Source organism: Kogia breviceps, chromosome 10, assembly GCF_026419965.1.
Source record: "Kogia breviceps isolate mKogBre1 chromosome 10, mKogBre1 haplotype 1, whole genome shotgun sequence".
NCBI classification, from domain to species: domain Eukaryota; kingdom Metazoa; phylum Chordata; class Mammalia; order Artiodactyla; family Physeteridae; genus Kogia; species Kogia breviceps.
In genome coordinates this window covers 71171939-71188023 of record NC_081319.1, presented here as the reverse complement: position 1 = coordinate 71188023, position 16085 = coordinate 71171939, and the positions used below count along the sequence as shown (strand labels likewise).

Here is a 16085-nt window from a genome sequence, read left to right as displayed (position 1 = left end):
TCCTGCATGCTGCGGCACAGCCAAAAAATGAACATAAAAATAAATTTAAAATAAAATAAAAATAGGTGGGAAAAACAAGAGTATATAAAGTTTGCCTTGGCAGTTTGGGATATGGTGATATTCCTCAAGACCTGCCCTAAATACAGAATCAGGGAAAACTCAGTTGATGACAGATGCAGAGTAGGTATGGTGACTCTGACCCAAACATAAAATAGGATAGTACATCCCACTGCCTTATGTACAGGTGGATGGCAGATTTTACGTTAGCCATGTGTTTATAAAAGGCCATTATAAATTATGCTGTAATGGATCTGTTACCAATCAACAAATCCTGGCTGCGAACAGAACTGGCTACAAGGAACAGAATACTCAACTATGATGCTTAAGTTGTAAAGACCATGATGTCAGGGCACTGAGCTGGTGTCTCTGCAATTCTCTTGTCTTTCCCTCAGGGTACAAGTTAACTGTTACAGTTCTTTGCACCTCATTTTCTTTATTTTTTTCTTTAAATTAATTACTTTATTTTTGGCTGCGTTTGGTTTTCGTTGCTGTGCGTGGCCTTTCTCTAGTTGTGGCGAGCAGGGGCTACTCTTCATTGCAGCGTGCAGGCTTCTCATTGTGGTGGCTTCTCTTGTTGAGGAGCATGGGCTCTAGGCGCATGGGCTTCAGTAGTTGTGGTACATGGGCTCAGTAGTTGTGGCATGCAGGCTCAGCAGTGTGGCTCGTGGGCTTTAGAGTGCAGGCTCAGTAGTTGTGGCGCACGGGCTTAGTTGCTCCGCGGCATGTGGGATCTTCCCAGACCAGGGCTCAAACCTGTGTCCCCTGCATTGGCAGGCGGATTCTTAATCACTGTGCCACCAGGGAAGTCCCTCGCATCTCATTTTCACACTAACACATTGAAAAGCAGGAAATTTGAGTGGAGGCAAAACGCAGCTTTCTTCACAAAATGATCTCTCTCTGGTCAAAAAAAGAAAATCCTTCCAAGAACCCTCCTTCAGGAGATTTTCTTTTACATCTCATTGGCCAGAACCAATGAGATGAGCCCATCATAGACCAGTCACTGGTTATTACCAAGGTATTATTATGAAAGGCTTAAACTAACCCAGATACCTACTCTAAGTACACTGTCACCTGCTCAAGAACTGAATAGAACGGTGGTTCCTGAGCGAGGACGAAGCAGGTGCAGGGAAGACTGTTGGGAAGGTAATTAACAGTGCCTGTTACACTGGCCAACAGACCAGAGAGTCCACGGATGGTAAAACAAGGAAATAAAATTCATTATACTTAATGAAAATATCACAAAAATACCGCAGAAAACATGTTTCCCCTTAAGAAGATCTAATACAAGTACATACTAAGAAACGTTAAAGAAAAACCCATTGTCTAAGTAAATGCAGGGACTTCATTTCTTCATTCCATAAATATTTACTCAGTGCCTACTATGTGCAACCTGCTGGTCTAGGTGCTAAGGGTACAGTGGTGAACAGAGAGCTTACACTCTAGCAGTTCCTGATATAAAAATTGTGCATTTTACAGAAATGAACAGCAGTCATGCCTCTATATCTACACATTGGCCAAACTGCAAAAAGAATGAGTTGGTAGAATTATAGAAAGTTCACCACACATTAAGTTATTAAAAGAATATTAAAATATTGATAACGCACATTTGATAAGGTATTTTTCTAGGTATTCAAAATATTTTAATGTACATTATCTTTACTTCCCCGTTGACTATGAAGAAAGAAAGAGTAGATATTATCACACAGGTCCCCGAAGGATGAGAACCTAGGTCTCCTATACCTCTCAAATCATTCAGCTTTCACTACAAGCAACAACTTTCCTACAAATAAGTCTCTAAGATTAAGCCTGCTCAAAGACAGAGGCAAAAGTTCTTAGAACATGCGAGAAGACGACCCATCTCCCCATTTAAATTTATTGTGGCTGAATGATGGCCTATGAGAGAAAGAGGTGATAAAGTGATAATTGGGGGTACAAATACACACCCACACATATTGGATTTAATTAGGGTCTCTGTTGTGTTAGAAAATAATTTACTAGAATTTTATTAGAAGAAATAGCCTTCAGGACAGGGGGTGGAGTGGGATTAAAAAAAAAAGAAAGAAAAAAGAAAAAAAGAAATAGTCTCCAGGGAGCTTTTAACTCCATTGTCTGGCTGGGTTTCCTTGAGTGTGTCAAAGAGAAAGAGGACATGTAAACTGCCAGCCCCACAGTTATGTTCTATTTGCCTCAATTCTCAGAGAATAAGGAAGAGGGCAGACCTATATATATATATATATATATATATTCAGAAGCAATGGGCCCCAGAAACCAGAAGAAGGTCATCAATCATTCAATTTCAGGACAATATTTAATCAATAAAGACCTTCTCACAGAACAGAGAATCCAACACCAAACCCCTACATATACCAGCTTCCAATATAAGAAAAAAATCTCTGATGTAAGTTAATTTTCTACTTAATAATGTACTGCTTAGAGGTAAGAAGATTGCTCATCTTCTGATCCAAAATAGAGCAGAGGAGACACTAGAAAAGGTCCAAGTGGAAACTGTCATTTCAACGAAGTAGGGGAGGGTTTCAGGGTTTTAGGAGAAGTACATGCATGAAAGGAAAAATATCTTGACTTACTTTTTGGTGAGCCGAGGGTCCAAAGGAGGGTGCTGTGCTCCATACACAGGCTGGATGCTAAAAGCAAGGAAAAAAGGAAGAAGCAAGTTGTCAGGAAAGTAAATATGTTGGGTGAGTACCACCTGAATCACAACGTTGGAAGGGACTTTGAGAAGCAGGTTGCCTCCAAGAACAACTATACCCAAGCCAAAGGATAGCACCCTACTCTTTAAAAAAAAAAGTTCATCTTCCCTGGTGAGGTTTCAGGGCCCTACATAACTGACTGTCAGGAAGTTCTATCTGTAAAGAAGGCAGCATGAAAAGGCTTCAGAGTTGGAGAGAACAGAGTTCAAATGCCAGTTGTGGCATCTACTACCTCTATAAACTTGCATTAAATTACCTGACCACTTTGAATATGCGTTCTCATCTATAAAATTGGAATATCACCTACCCCAGAGGACCACTTGGACTACAAGACAGTGAAGCAACACCACAAATCAAGAGTAGGGTGACCCACGGGACTCTCACACACTGCTGGTAGGGGTATAAAGAGATACGACCATTTCAAAAAAGTTTGGCTGTATCTAGGAAGAACAAAATATGCATACCCTAAGACCCAGTATTTTCACTCCCAAATATATATCTTTAGAGAAATATATAGATATGTATATCAAGAGATACATATAAAAGTGTCCATAGCATTATGGATCATTTTAGCCCCAAACTAGAAATAAGCCAAATGTCTATCAACAGAGAAATAAACCATCATGTGTTCACATAATAGTATTTTACAACAATGTAAATAAATGGAGTAAGACTGAAAGTAATGTGAATGGATCTTACAAATGTCATGTTGAGCAAAAAAGCAAAGAATAAAAGAGTAGATAATGTATAATTCTATATATACATATACACTTCAGAAACTGACAAAAATGATTTCTGTTGTTTAGGGATGCATCCATAGTAGTAACACTATAAAGAAAGCAAGGAGTGATTAACATAAAATGATGTGGTTATCACTGGGAGGAAGGAAGGTGGTGTGAGAGAGAACAGACACAGGGGGATTCTGGGGTGTTCACTTTGAGGTTATTTATCAAGTATTATACCAAACAATTGTTTCATGTCCTTTTCTGTAGTAGTTCACAGTTTTTTTAAAAAAGAAAAAAAAGAGTGACCTGAAAATAATTGTTTATCAAGCCAAACTGTTAAGTACAAAGGTGACAGAAAAACATGTTTCAATATGTAAGAACTCAGGGAATATGGTCTCCCTGACTCCTTCCTGAAGAAACTACTAGAGGAAAAACTTCTATTAATAATGAAATAAATGGAGAAACTATGGCAAAAGGACTGATGGAGAGCACTTAATTGATTTTACCTTAAGCATGAGTCTTAAATTTGAGGCTTTATGGTTGCAGAAGAGAATGTAAAAATAATGTAATTGGCAAATGTTAAAGTGGGATGGAGGAAAAAGTAGATTGAAATAAGTAGACTGATTTCCTCATCTTTTACTGACAAGGCTCAAAAGATATTTAAAGCTGATAGCTCAAGTAATATAGGTATAAGTATGTTTCAAGATACAAAATAAAACTAAGAAAAATAATATAATCAACTAAAAGCAAGTGAGGAGGAGGCAGGAAATATAACTACTAATTTCATCATTACTCATGGCAGGGAGTCAACAGGTACTGTCTGAAGGAATATGGTAAAAAGTTATATGCAATCACTAGAATAAAAAGATAAACCTTTCAAATCATCAGAATATACACACGCACACCCACCTCCCAAAGCAAGTACTGTCCTGATAGTGAACGATTTTTTTAAAAGAAAATATTAAAAATAGAACTAAAACTAAATATACCAGTCTTTCCAATAAATATAAATGGGCTAAACTTTCCTATTAAAAGAAAAAGGATTATTATCAATGGGCCTGGTTAAATAAATTACAGTACATCTGTTAAAAAGAATTAGGCAGTTCTATATCCACTGACATGAAACATTCATTGAAAAAAGATGCAGAGGGATCTTCCCTGGTGGTGCAGTGGTTGAGAATCTGCCTGCCAATGCAGGGGACATGGGTTCGACCCTTGGTCTAGGAAGATCCCACATGCTACGGAGCAACTGAGCCCGTGTGCCACAACTACTGAAGCCCGCGCACCCTAGAGCCTGTGCTCCACAACAAGAGAAGCCACTGCAATGAGAAGCCCGCACACCACAATGAAGAGTAGCCCTCGCTCTCCGCAGCTAGAGAAAGCCCACATGCAGCAACGAAGACTCAATATAGCCAAAAATAAATAAATAAATAAATTTGTTTTTTAAAAAAGATGCAGAATTATATGCATAATACTTCCATTTTTGTAAAAATCTTTAAAATAAAATATATCCACATAATTATATATGATTATGTCTATGTATTTATAGACTATCTCTGAAGGAACACACAAGACACCAGTAGCAGTGGTAAGGAAGTAGAACTGATGACTGGAGGGCCCTGTGAAAGACTTAGTTTTCAGTGCAAACTTTTCTGTACCTTTCTGAATTAGTATTGAGCACATTATCACCTTTTTAAGAAATAAATTAAGCAATCTTAAGAGGGTTGGGAGGTTTAAATGGGATAATGTGTAAAAATCCCTTCAGCACAGTTCCTGCAGGTAGTAACACTAGCAAGTAGTGAGATGAACGCTGCCTGGCACACACTCAGCGCTTAAGAAATGTTGGTTTTCTTCCTCCTTCCAATTTTTGTAATTTATTCCTTACCTAACATTTAGAAAATAAAACAAGTACCTACTTTGACATAACAGATGTGATCCTAAAGTTGCTTTTAAATAAAAATGTAGCCAATTCACATTGATTTCCACTAAGATTCCAAAGGGAATATTCTTTATTTTTTAAAACATCTTCATTGGAGTATAACTGCTTTACAACGGTGTGTTAGTTTCTGCTGTATAACAAAGTGAATCAGCTATACATATACATATATCCCCATATCTCCTCCCTCTTGTGTCTCCCTCCCACTCTCCCTATCCCACCCCTATAGGTGGTCACACAGCATGGAGCTGATCTCCCTTTGCTATATAGCTGCTTCCCACTAGCTATCTATTTTACATTTGGTAGTATATATAAATCCATGCCACTCTCTCACTTCCTCCCAGCTTACCCTTCCCCCTCCCCACGTCCTCAAGTCCATTCCCTACATCTGCGTCTTTATTGTGTTAGCATGCGGTATTCGTTTTTCTCTTTCTGACTAACTTCACTCTGTATGACAGACTCTAGGTCCACCCACCTCAGTACAAATGACTCAATTTCATTTGCTTTTATGGCTTAGTAATATTCCATTGTATATATGTGCAACATCTTTTTTATCCATTCATCTGTCGATGGACACTTAGGTTGCTTCCATGTCCTGGCTACTGTAAATAGAGGTGCAATGAACATTGTGGTACATGACTCTTTTTTTTTTTTTTTTTTGTGCTAGGTGGGACTCTCACTGTTGTGGCCTCTCCCGTTGCGGAGCACAGGCTCCGGACGCACAGGCTCAGCGGCCACGGCTCACGGGCCCAGCCGCTCCGCGGCATGTGGGATCTTCCCGGACTGGGGCACGAACCTGTGTCCCCTGCATTGGCAGGCGGACTCTCAACCACTGCGCCACCAGGGAAGCCCACATGACTCTTTTTGAAATATGGTTTTCTCAGGGTATATGCCCAGTAGTGGGATTGCTGGGTTGTATGGTAGTTCTATTTTTAGTTTTTAAGGAACCTCCATACTGTTCTCCATAGTGGCTGTATCAATTTACATTCCCACCAACAGGGCAAGAGGTTCCCCAAAGGGAATATTCTTGTGTACAATCTTTAGTTATGACTATGTCCCTGACCTTTTTAGTTGTAAGATTCCCTACTCCCTAAACTTCTCTGGAAGGTTAAGTAATTTGTAAATTAACCATCACATGCAGGACCACAGAAATACAAACAGTACTACTTGAATGTATTTATAGAGTTTCCTAGGCAGAGGAAAAGAAGAGAGAAAATACAAGGGATTAAAGAATACAGGAAAGTTTGGCTTAGAGAGAGAAAGCTTAGACAAAACAAAAAGCACAAACAAACTAAAAAACCCAAAGGGCCACTGATTTCTATTTTAATGTTTGCAGATATTCCTGAGTACACCTGAACTCTCCAAGTCCATAAGCCTCTATGTTAGTAAAATACAAAGATCAGAGAATAAACTTTGCAGGAAGATCTCAATGGGCAAGTTGGGTTGGGTGACTGAGTAGAAAAATATGAGAGAATCCTTAGGTTTTCTCCATAAATGAGTATTACCACCTGCTAGTAATCCATGCAGAAAAAAACAATTCTAATTGTGCAGGTTTAAAGGCCAAAGGCCATCAAATACCATCCAGGAAAGGGATCTTAAAATCATGGTAGGCTATTTTTTAAAGATGTCAGCTGGCACAGCCAGAAAGACCAAGATAAATGATGCACTTCATCAGCAAAGGTATCAGAGCATAAATTGAACTTGTTAACATATTCTTGAACTAAACCATGATGTATCTGTACCGGGAACACTTTGTATAATTTATCAGTTTACTGAATCTCAAAACGGAGAAGCAAGAAGTTAGAAAAGGAAGAGACGCCCAGATGATCACAGAGACTAAATGAAGACAGACGGAAAGAGCCTGGTGATTAAGGTGCTCAATTTCCTGGCATGTATAACTCACCTATCAACCTGTACCATCCACTCCTCCCAAACCCAAACTCAACTCTAGAGCAGGCTGGTCTCCACTCCACCTTCCAAAACACCTTAAATACTAAACTGGGCTCTTCTGCCTACGCTATTTTCAAAATCTTATCCATCCTATAATATTCCTTCAAATTCTACACCCACTGCCCCACGAGACCTTCTCTGAGCATCCACTAACCCATTCCTTCTCTGATTCCCTAAAATGCAGACATCAGGGCTTATATTGCTTTAAAAAAATAAGCTATTTTTAAAAGTAAACTAGATTTAGATCATAATATAGGGTACACCCAGGTAGGTGCTTAACACCTACATAAGAAATAAGACATTATCGGACTTCCCTGGTGGTTCAGTGGTTAAGACTCTGTGCTTCCAATGCAGGGGACGTGGGTTTGATCCCTGGTCAAGGAACTAAGATCCCACATGCCGCGTGGCGCAGCCAAAAAAAAAGAAAAGAAATAAGACATTATGGTGTTGAAACCCCAACACAACCCTTCCTCCCTTCCTAGGAAACCATTTTATTGAATCTGGCATTTTTCACCCTCATTTTTGTTTTTACATTTTCTATGTATGTATCCCTAAACAATATATAGTGTTGCTTTGCATGTTTTAAAGACTTTATATAAATGACATCATACTGTATTTATGACTTACTTTGACGCTAAATCATAAATGCTACTTTAAATACTACTTAATTTCATGGCTGGCTGGCTGATTTCTCCAACCCAACTTTAAAAAACATTTGCTCTACCACAAATGTAAAAGGTATTTAATTCACATTTTCAAACACAAAGAAAAGTACAGAGAAAGATATAACATCCATGAACCCATCACTCTGACTTAATAAATATTAACACTTGTCACATTTCTTTTTTTAAGAAAATAAAGCGTTAGAGAGACTCCTGAAGTCCCAGTTGCAGTCCCCAGACCCATTCCCCTGCCTCCCCAAGAGATAACCACTATCCTGAAGTGGGTACAAAATCCTTCCCATCTGCTTTTATACTTTACATATATTCATGTATCCATAAACAACATATAGTATCTTTTTTATGTTTTAAAACTTTACATAAAAGACTACATGTACATATTGGTCTACGTCTTGCTTTTCTCACTCAACAATGTGTTTTTACCCAGCTCTGCTTTTTAAGTTTTTCTGATTACAAAAGTAACATATGTTAAGTGGAAAAACTGGAAAGGCAATAATATGCAGCATCCTCACCAGGGGAAGCTGTGCTGCCAAGGAGATTCTCAGCTTCTACTGAGCAGTGGTGGCACCATGTCTTTTTCTGTAGTCCCCTCACCACCTGGCAGAGCATGACACACACCAAGCAGGCACTTAACAATCCTTAGTGAGTCAAGGCTGGAACTATACAAAACCCAGGCCTCTGTTTAAGCTGACTCTTGTCTAGCTAGACCTAAAAACAAGAGGCAATCACACTACCTCTCAGAGAAATCACACTGCACACACAGAGAAAAGAATGCCACAGGCTGTGCTACAACGAAGACAAAATGAAGCAAAAATCTCGGTCAACCTCCGTTGTTCTCTTCAATAAACCAACGCCAAAGGATGTATTGGCATAGCTGGTTCACGTAGTTGGAACGGTGCAAAAAGTTTGGCAGGAAAAAATCAACAGGTGTTTGTTCAGCACTGACAGAGGAGCTAAAGCAAACATGGGAACAGAGCTATCCAATTTAAAGCCAAACATGCTGGCAATCAATGCAGGGTCACACACTCACTTGATGGAAGTCTTCCAGAACTGGCTGTTTCAGGGATAATTCAGTATCTCCTAGTCACTGACTTTATCAATAAAGCATTTCCAAGCTAAGAATAGGTTGTAATGTACCTGCCCAGATAGGCTGGGACCATTACACCGAGTCTACTATCAGATTCATTAGTGTTATGAAAAATGACCAAATGACAGAGACGGTTTCAGTTAAAAATCCAAGGGCTCCTAAGTAATTCAAGTGATTAGACACTTTTCTCAACTTCACTGAATGTTAAAAGAGCTCCTTGACTTTCACAATAAACACTTTTGCTTAAAAAGAGGGAGAAGCCCTTCCCAGAAGGATTGGAAATAAGAACGTGGGAAATGAGCCAGGCTTTGGCTCACATTTGTCTCTCCTACTCCAAGTCTCATCCACATGTTTTCAATGGCAGCGTCCACACCCTTGGACTGGATGGGGTGCTTGGACAGATGGTGTCTAAATCTTAGCAGAGATTGAGGGAAGGAGGAAGCAGCAGCAGAGTGTGGACCAGGAGTCAAGAAATTTACAGTGTCCTTTGGGGCAAGTCACTTTCCCTCTCTGGCCTCAGTTTCCTCACTGGCAGTGCTCTTAGGGTGGAATTCGAACATTCTACAATTTCGTGACACTCAGATGTTCAGTGGGGTCAGTGATACACTGCTTTCAAAAGCACAAGATAGAAAAACCCACTTTCGGCGCCCCCCACTCCACCCAAATCTACTCTTACCTATCAATCATGCTTTTGTGAGTGACAGAGCAAAAGAGAAATATCCAGTGACACGAGTTGGAGTTGGCAAGTTTAACATTCAACATCAGAACTGGTAAGAGCCTCAGAGCTCACTTAATCCAGACTTCTCATTTCATAGATAAGAAAACTGAGCATGGAGTAGTTAGTACGTTGTCCAAAATGTGGCTTTTTCTGAGGATAGGACACCACAATCTTACCTGACCGCCCAAACCAGAAACCTGAAGGTGACATCTCTTTGGCATGTCCTTCTCCCTTACTCCCCAAATCCAATGATTTAACAAGTCCTGTGGATATTCCCAAACTTGTCCTTTATTGCCATTGCCCTAGTCCAAGCCCTCTTAACCTCTCCCTCTACTAACTGCAGTAGCCTCCTAACTACAGCTGACTTGAACAACAGGGATTAGGGGCACCGACTCCACTCACAGCAGGGAGACCAGTTAGCAAGGTATAGCAGTGGTCCAGGCAAGAGAGGACTCAGTCTGATCCTGGTAGTAGGGGGAGAAGTGGTGAGAACAGCTCATATTCAGGATATATTTTGACAAGCCAACACAGGACTTGCTAATGAATTGGATGTGGCAGGAAGATAAAGAGAAGGATGAAAGACATTAGGATTTTTGGTCTGAGGAACTTGGTCAATGGGTCATTAAGTGAGATGGACAGAATAGCTTTGCAGGAGTGGGCAGATGTGGAAATCAAGAGTTCTGCTTGGATGTGTTATGTGAGAGATGCTATTAGACATCAAAACAGAGATGCATTAATTGTTCAGTATCCAGGGACTTCCCTGGCAGTCCAGTGGTTAAGACTCCGCACTTCTACTGCAGGGGGCACAGGTTCGATCCCTAGTCGGGGAACTAAGATCCCACACGCCTCATGGTGTGGCCAAAAAAAAAAAAAAAAAAATTGTTCAGTATCCATACTGCAAAAGCATCCAGCACTAGGAATCAGGTTTCTTTCCATCTAATTCAGTGCTATTTTTCTCAGTGGTTCTCAAAGTGCAGCTCCCAGATTAGCAGTAGCGGTATCCTTTGGGAACTTCTTAGAAGCTCAACTTCTCAGGTTCCACCTCAGACCTACTGAATTAGAAACTCTGTAAGTGGGCTTCCCTGGAGGCACAGTGGTTAAGAATTTGTCTGCCAATGCAGGAGATATGGGTTCGAGGACTGGTCCAGGAAGATCCCACATGCCGTGGAGCAACTAAGCCCATGAGCCATGGTCGCTGAGCCTGTGCTCTAGAGCCTTTGAGCCATAGCTACTGAAGCCCGCGTCCCTAGAGCCTGTGCTCCGCAACAAGAGAAGCCACTGCAATGAGAAGCCCGCACACCACAATGAACAAACATGCAATGGAGCCAAAAATTAATTAATTAATTAATTAATTTAAAAAGAAACTGGAAGTGGGGCCTGGCAATCTATGTTTTTTTTGTTTTTTGGGTTTTTTTTTTTTTTTTTTTGCGGTACACGGGCCTCTCACTTTTGTGGCCTCTCCTGTTGCGGAGCACAGGCTCCGGACGAGCAGGCTCAGCGGCCATGGCTCACAGGCCTAGCCGCTCTGCAGCATGTGGGATCTTCCCAGACCGGCGCACGAACCCATGTCCCCTGCATCGGCAGGTGGACTCTCAACCACTGCGCCACCAGGAAAGCCCTGGCAATCTATGTTTTAATGAGCCTTCCAGGTGTCTCATTAAAGTTTGAGAACCATTGCTCAAAATCATACTCTTCATCGCTGATGAACACCTGACAGCCACAGAGACCCTGCATTAGGCTTCTCTGTGCCTCCGTAAACCCTCTGCCTAATTAATAGGTGGTATTTTTTTCCACCCAGGACTCACTGGGGGCTCCAGACACACCACTGATCAAAGTTTCTCAATTCCAGTTTCAGAAACTAGAGCAAGTAGGAGAAACAAATAAAAATAGGAGCTACTGTAATCACAACTATCATTTTCATAATGGCTAATATTAGTGAGTACCTTCTATGCATTATCTCATTTAATCCTCATAACAGCCTTATAAGGGTAGACAGTCTGTTCCCATTTTACAGATGAGGAAACTAAGGCACAAAGAGGTTAAGTAACAGCCCAAGGTCACACAGTCAGAAAGTGGCAGAGCTGGGATTTGAAACCAGACAGTCAGGTTCCAGAGCTTGCATTCTTTTTTGTTTTTTCTCCTTTTTTGGAGATATAATTGACATATAACATTGTGTAAGTTTAAGATGTACATTCTGTTGGTTCAGTACACTTACAGTTGCCCTCCTAAGTTTGATCCATGGTTGGCTGAATCTGCGGATGGATGTGGAACCCACAGATATTGAGGGCCAACCATACTGCCATTTCATATAAAGGACTTGAGAATCTGCAGATTTTGGTATCTGAGGGGTCCTGGAACCAATCCCCCGCCAGACACTGAGGGCTGACTGTACTGCAGTATGATTACCACTGTCACATTGGCTAACACCTCTATCATGTCACATAATTACCATTTCTTCTTTGTGGTTAGAACAATTAAGATCTAGTCTCTTAGCTACTTTGAAGTTTATAACAGTGTTGTTGACTATAATCACTATGCTGTCCATTAACTCTCCAGAACTTATTTACCTACTAGTTTCAAGTTCCCAGAGTCTGTATTCTTAACCACATGATACATACTATGTCCTGTCTTCCTAGGCATCCACACAAGGACCATTTGATGTATTAAGTACATGGGGCTCTTACGACTAACTGAAAGAACTTTAAAAAGATGTTTAATTCCATCAAAATACCATATGACCCAGCAATTCCACTCCTACATATACTCAAAAGAATAGAAAACATACTTTCACACAAAAACCTGCACATGAATTTCATAGCATTATTCATAATAGCCAAAAAGTGGAAACAACCCTAATGTCCATCAACTAATGAATGGATAAACAAAATGAGGTACTTCCATACAAGGAATATTATTTAGCCATTAAAGGAATGAAATACTGATACATGCCACAACATGAATGAGTCTTGAAAACATTACACTTAATAAAAGAAACCAGGCACAAAAGGCTTCATATCACATTATTCCATTTACATGAAATGTTCAGAATAGGTAAATCCATAGAAACAGAAAGATTAGTGGTTGCCAGGGGCCAGAGGGAGGAAGGGATGGGGAGTGACTACTAATGGCTATGAGGTTTCTTTTCCGGGTGATGAAAATGTTTTGAAATTAGTGGTGATGGCTGCACAAAACCATTTATACTCTAGATGAATATACTGAATACCATTGAATTATACACTTTAAAAGGGTGAATTTTTATGATATGTGAATTATCTCAATAAAGCTATTATTTTACATAAGGATGTTTAATTCATTTTGAACTTGAGGCTATTTTACTACATAAAATTCCTATTTGTTGTAATTAAGGTTGCTAGATCATGATAAAAGAAACTGAAGGTAATCTGCCATCTCTGAATTTTTACCTTTCAATTTGCAAAGAGTAAACTAGTTTCACTTCTAGGTTGCCATGGACCTAGACACAGTTATCTGTGTCATTTCCCCAACCAGAGAAAGTTTTTCTTCAGTATGACTGAAAGAGTACAAATGCAAAAGTTCTGTTCTTGAGAAAATGTCCTAATACTTTCCTTAAATCAAAGCACTTTCTATCTAAAAGAACTTTAGTTTTCTCCCATAACCGGGGGCTCCTGGGGCTTCCCTGCTAAAAGCACACAGCTGAACAATATTTGTCTTCAACAAGCAAGGTACTATTATGAATTTTGGCAACATTTTAATGTCTTAAGATAAACAATGAAAATAAATACCTAGCACTGGAGTAAGGATCAGAGAAACATTCTTTTAAATGTTTACTTTATCTAATAATAACAGTAATACTAATAACTAGTATTTATCGAGTAACTATAATGCGCCAAATAAACACTGTCCTAGGTTCTTTACAAATACAGTGTTTAATTCAGTCCTCACAGGAACCTTTAAGAAAGTATTTTTATCCTCATTTCATAGATAAGCAAACTGAGGCCTAAAGAGATTAAGTAAATCATTTGCCCTTGATCACACCATAACAGTCCCATAATAATCCAAGTCTTTCAGAACTCAAATGTTCTCTCTTCTATTCCTGTATATTCCTCTTCAAAATGAAAAAGGAAGCCAGAAACTTGAAGAAACTGAAAAGACTCCTCTTCCTATCTCACGAAAGTAGTGCTTTGCAAAAAAGATGACTGTTTCTACAATCCAAAAGAAGAAATATGAAAACAAAAATGGTTAATAACGACCAGCAGTCAGTAGGCACAAAATACTTTGCCATGTCCCACATCTCAAACACTGCTTCCTGATTTAACAGTTTTCCCATAGGTTCTGATTATAACCTGCAGATGTCAAAATTTAATGATCTCACCATGGAAATCCCCAGAGAACAGCAGTTAGCGAGACTGGAGAGCTCCCTAGACCAGGAAGGAAAAAGAATCAGTTGGCAGGAAGTGGTGCCTATCTAAAAACATAGAAGTCTTTAGCATTAATATTAACACTGTGATTCCACAGCACTTTAACCTGAAGCTATTTCTGCATTCCCTTGTATTACTTAAAGTTGATCCCCAGATATCTAACAGGATCCTAAATAAAATAAGACTGCTGTATAGCAACCACTGACTCTCATTTCTCTCTTGCTATTAAAAAAAAAAAAAAAAAAAGCCACAGGTTTAAAGGATTATCCCTGAATCAATCAATAAGGAAGGGTAGCACGTGGGGCACAACCAAACATGAATTTCATTATCAAGTAGACTGTGGCTGTCAGAAATCTTAAATTTAAGACTGAAATATACACTCCTTTTACTCCTTAGGACTACCCCCAAACAAATTTAAACTATAAACCAACAGTAGACTGACCAATGTACAACTGCTAAGAGACTCAACATATACCAAAAAGGGGGTGACGGTGGGAGTGGAGAGTAACTTAGAAAGTCTGTTCTCCTACTAAACAATTCAATGCAAGAAGTACATTACCAGGCAGAGGGGAAGAGGTCACTTGGGGTTGATCAAATCCTTAGAAAACGCTAAAGAAATATTCTCAACTCTAGGTCACCCTGTAATAATTCCTAACGGGAAAGGGCCAACTCAAGATAAAGTAAGGTCGAGCTTAAGAATTTTCCTCACTTTTCTTGTCCCCCCGCAGACGCTCCCACCAGAACTTTTTTGGGAGTCCAGGAGAAAAATTCGTACTCGCAGAGCTGGGGGAGCAACGGAAGGGGCCATCCTCGTGCAAACAACCACCTGTGCACGGTGGAGACCCCCCCTCCCCCCACGAAGGAGTTCTGTTTAAAGTGAAAAGCAGCTCTGCGGATGGCCTTCCAAACCCAGGACCGACACTTGATTATTCACCCAATTCCACTGTCCCCTATCCCCGAACTCCGGCCACCTCCCGGCCGAGGGGAGCCCCTCCAGAGCCCTACGCCCCCAGTCCCGGGTCTGCTCCCACACCCAGCCACCTCCAAAGCTCGGTGCCCGCTCCTTTGCCTGACAGCTGTCCTCCCACCATCAGGCAGCCCCAGCTCCCCCCGCCCAGGTTCCGCAAACCAGGCTTCTTGGGTTGCTGACGCCCCAGGCCCGCGGGATTTAGGGCTTAGGATCTGGAAGGGTTTGGTCCAATCCCCTCTTCTCAGCGTCCTAGGCTCACCTCCCCGGTAGCTTGGCACTCCTCTTCCAAAACTGCTTGCTGTTCTCGGCGGCCATTGCTCCGGCCCGGGGAAGGCCTTGTAGGCTGGCCAGGGGGGTACCCAGTGAGATGCCCCCAGGACCCCGCAATCGCAGGGCCAGCCCAGGCCGCTTCCCCGCTGCCGGTCACCCTCTCCCAGCTCCCGGGGGCGCCATCTTGGATGTGGGCACCCTCCCACCCAGCGCCGCTGCCATTGGTGGGCTCCGCAGGCTGTGGTCAGACAGACCAATCGGGAGCTGGAATCCTGCAGGCCGCTGAAGCCGAACGGTAACGTCAGGGGCTGGGCACACAGGTGAACCGGGCAGGCGGAGCTTGGACGAGCCGGGAGGCGGGGCTGAAAGTTCCTTAACCCAGGCAGGAGAAGAAGCAGGTAAAGACAGGGACCTATGGGAAGGAGGAGAGGGTGCTGTTTTCTTTGAGGGTAATGAGGTTCCGGAGTCTAATATTTTTTGGAAAGAGAGAGCATATATATTTACATACATAAATCTTTGACCTAAAAATAAAGGCCCATGTGTTGGTTGCAGCCCATTTTTAACATCTCCCAACTCAACGACAC

General features: G+C 41.1%; 1 protein-coding gene across 1 annotated transcript in view; it reads right to left on the bottom strand.

Annotated features, from left to right (window-relative positions):
* TBC1D22B (TBC1 domain family member 22B) overlaps positions 1-15715 on the bottom strand; it is a 65604-nt gene extending 49889 nt beyond the window's left edge. Inside the window, exons 1-2 of the mRNA XM_059076373.2 lie at positions 15491-15715; positions 2646-2702 (exon numbers count right to left, since the gene is read on the bottom strand). Of these exons, the coding sequence (XP_058932356.1) occupies positions 2646-2702; positions 15491-15546 (113 nt within the window). The 5' untranslated portion in view covers positions 15547-15715. The remainder of the gene's footprint in view (positions 1-2645; positions 2703-15490) is intronic.
* Between the last annotated feature and the right edge of the window lie 370 nt (positions 15716-16085).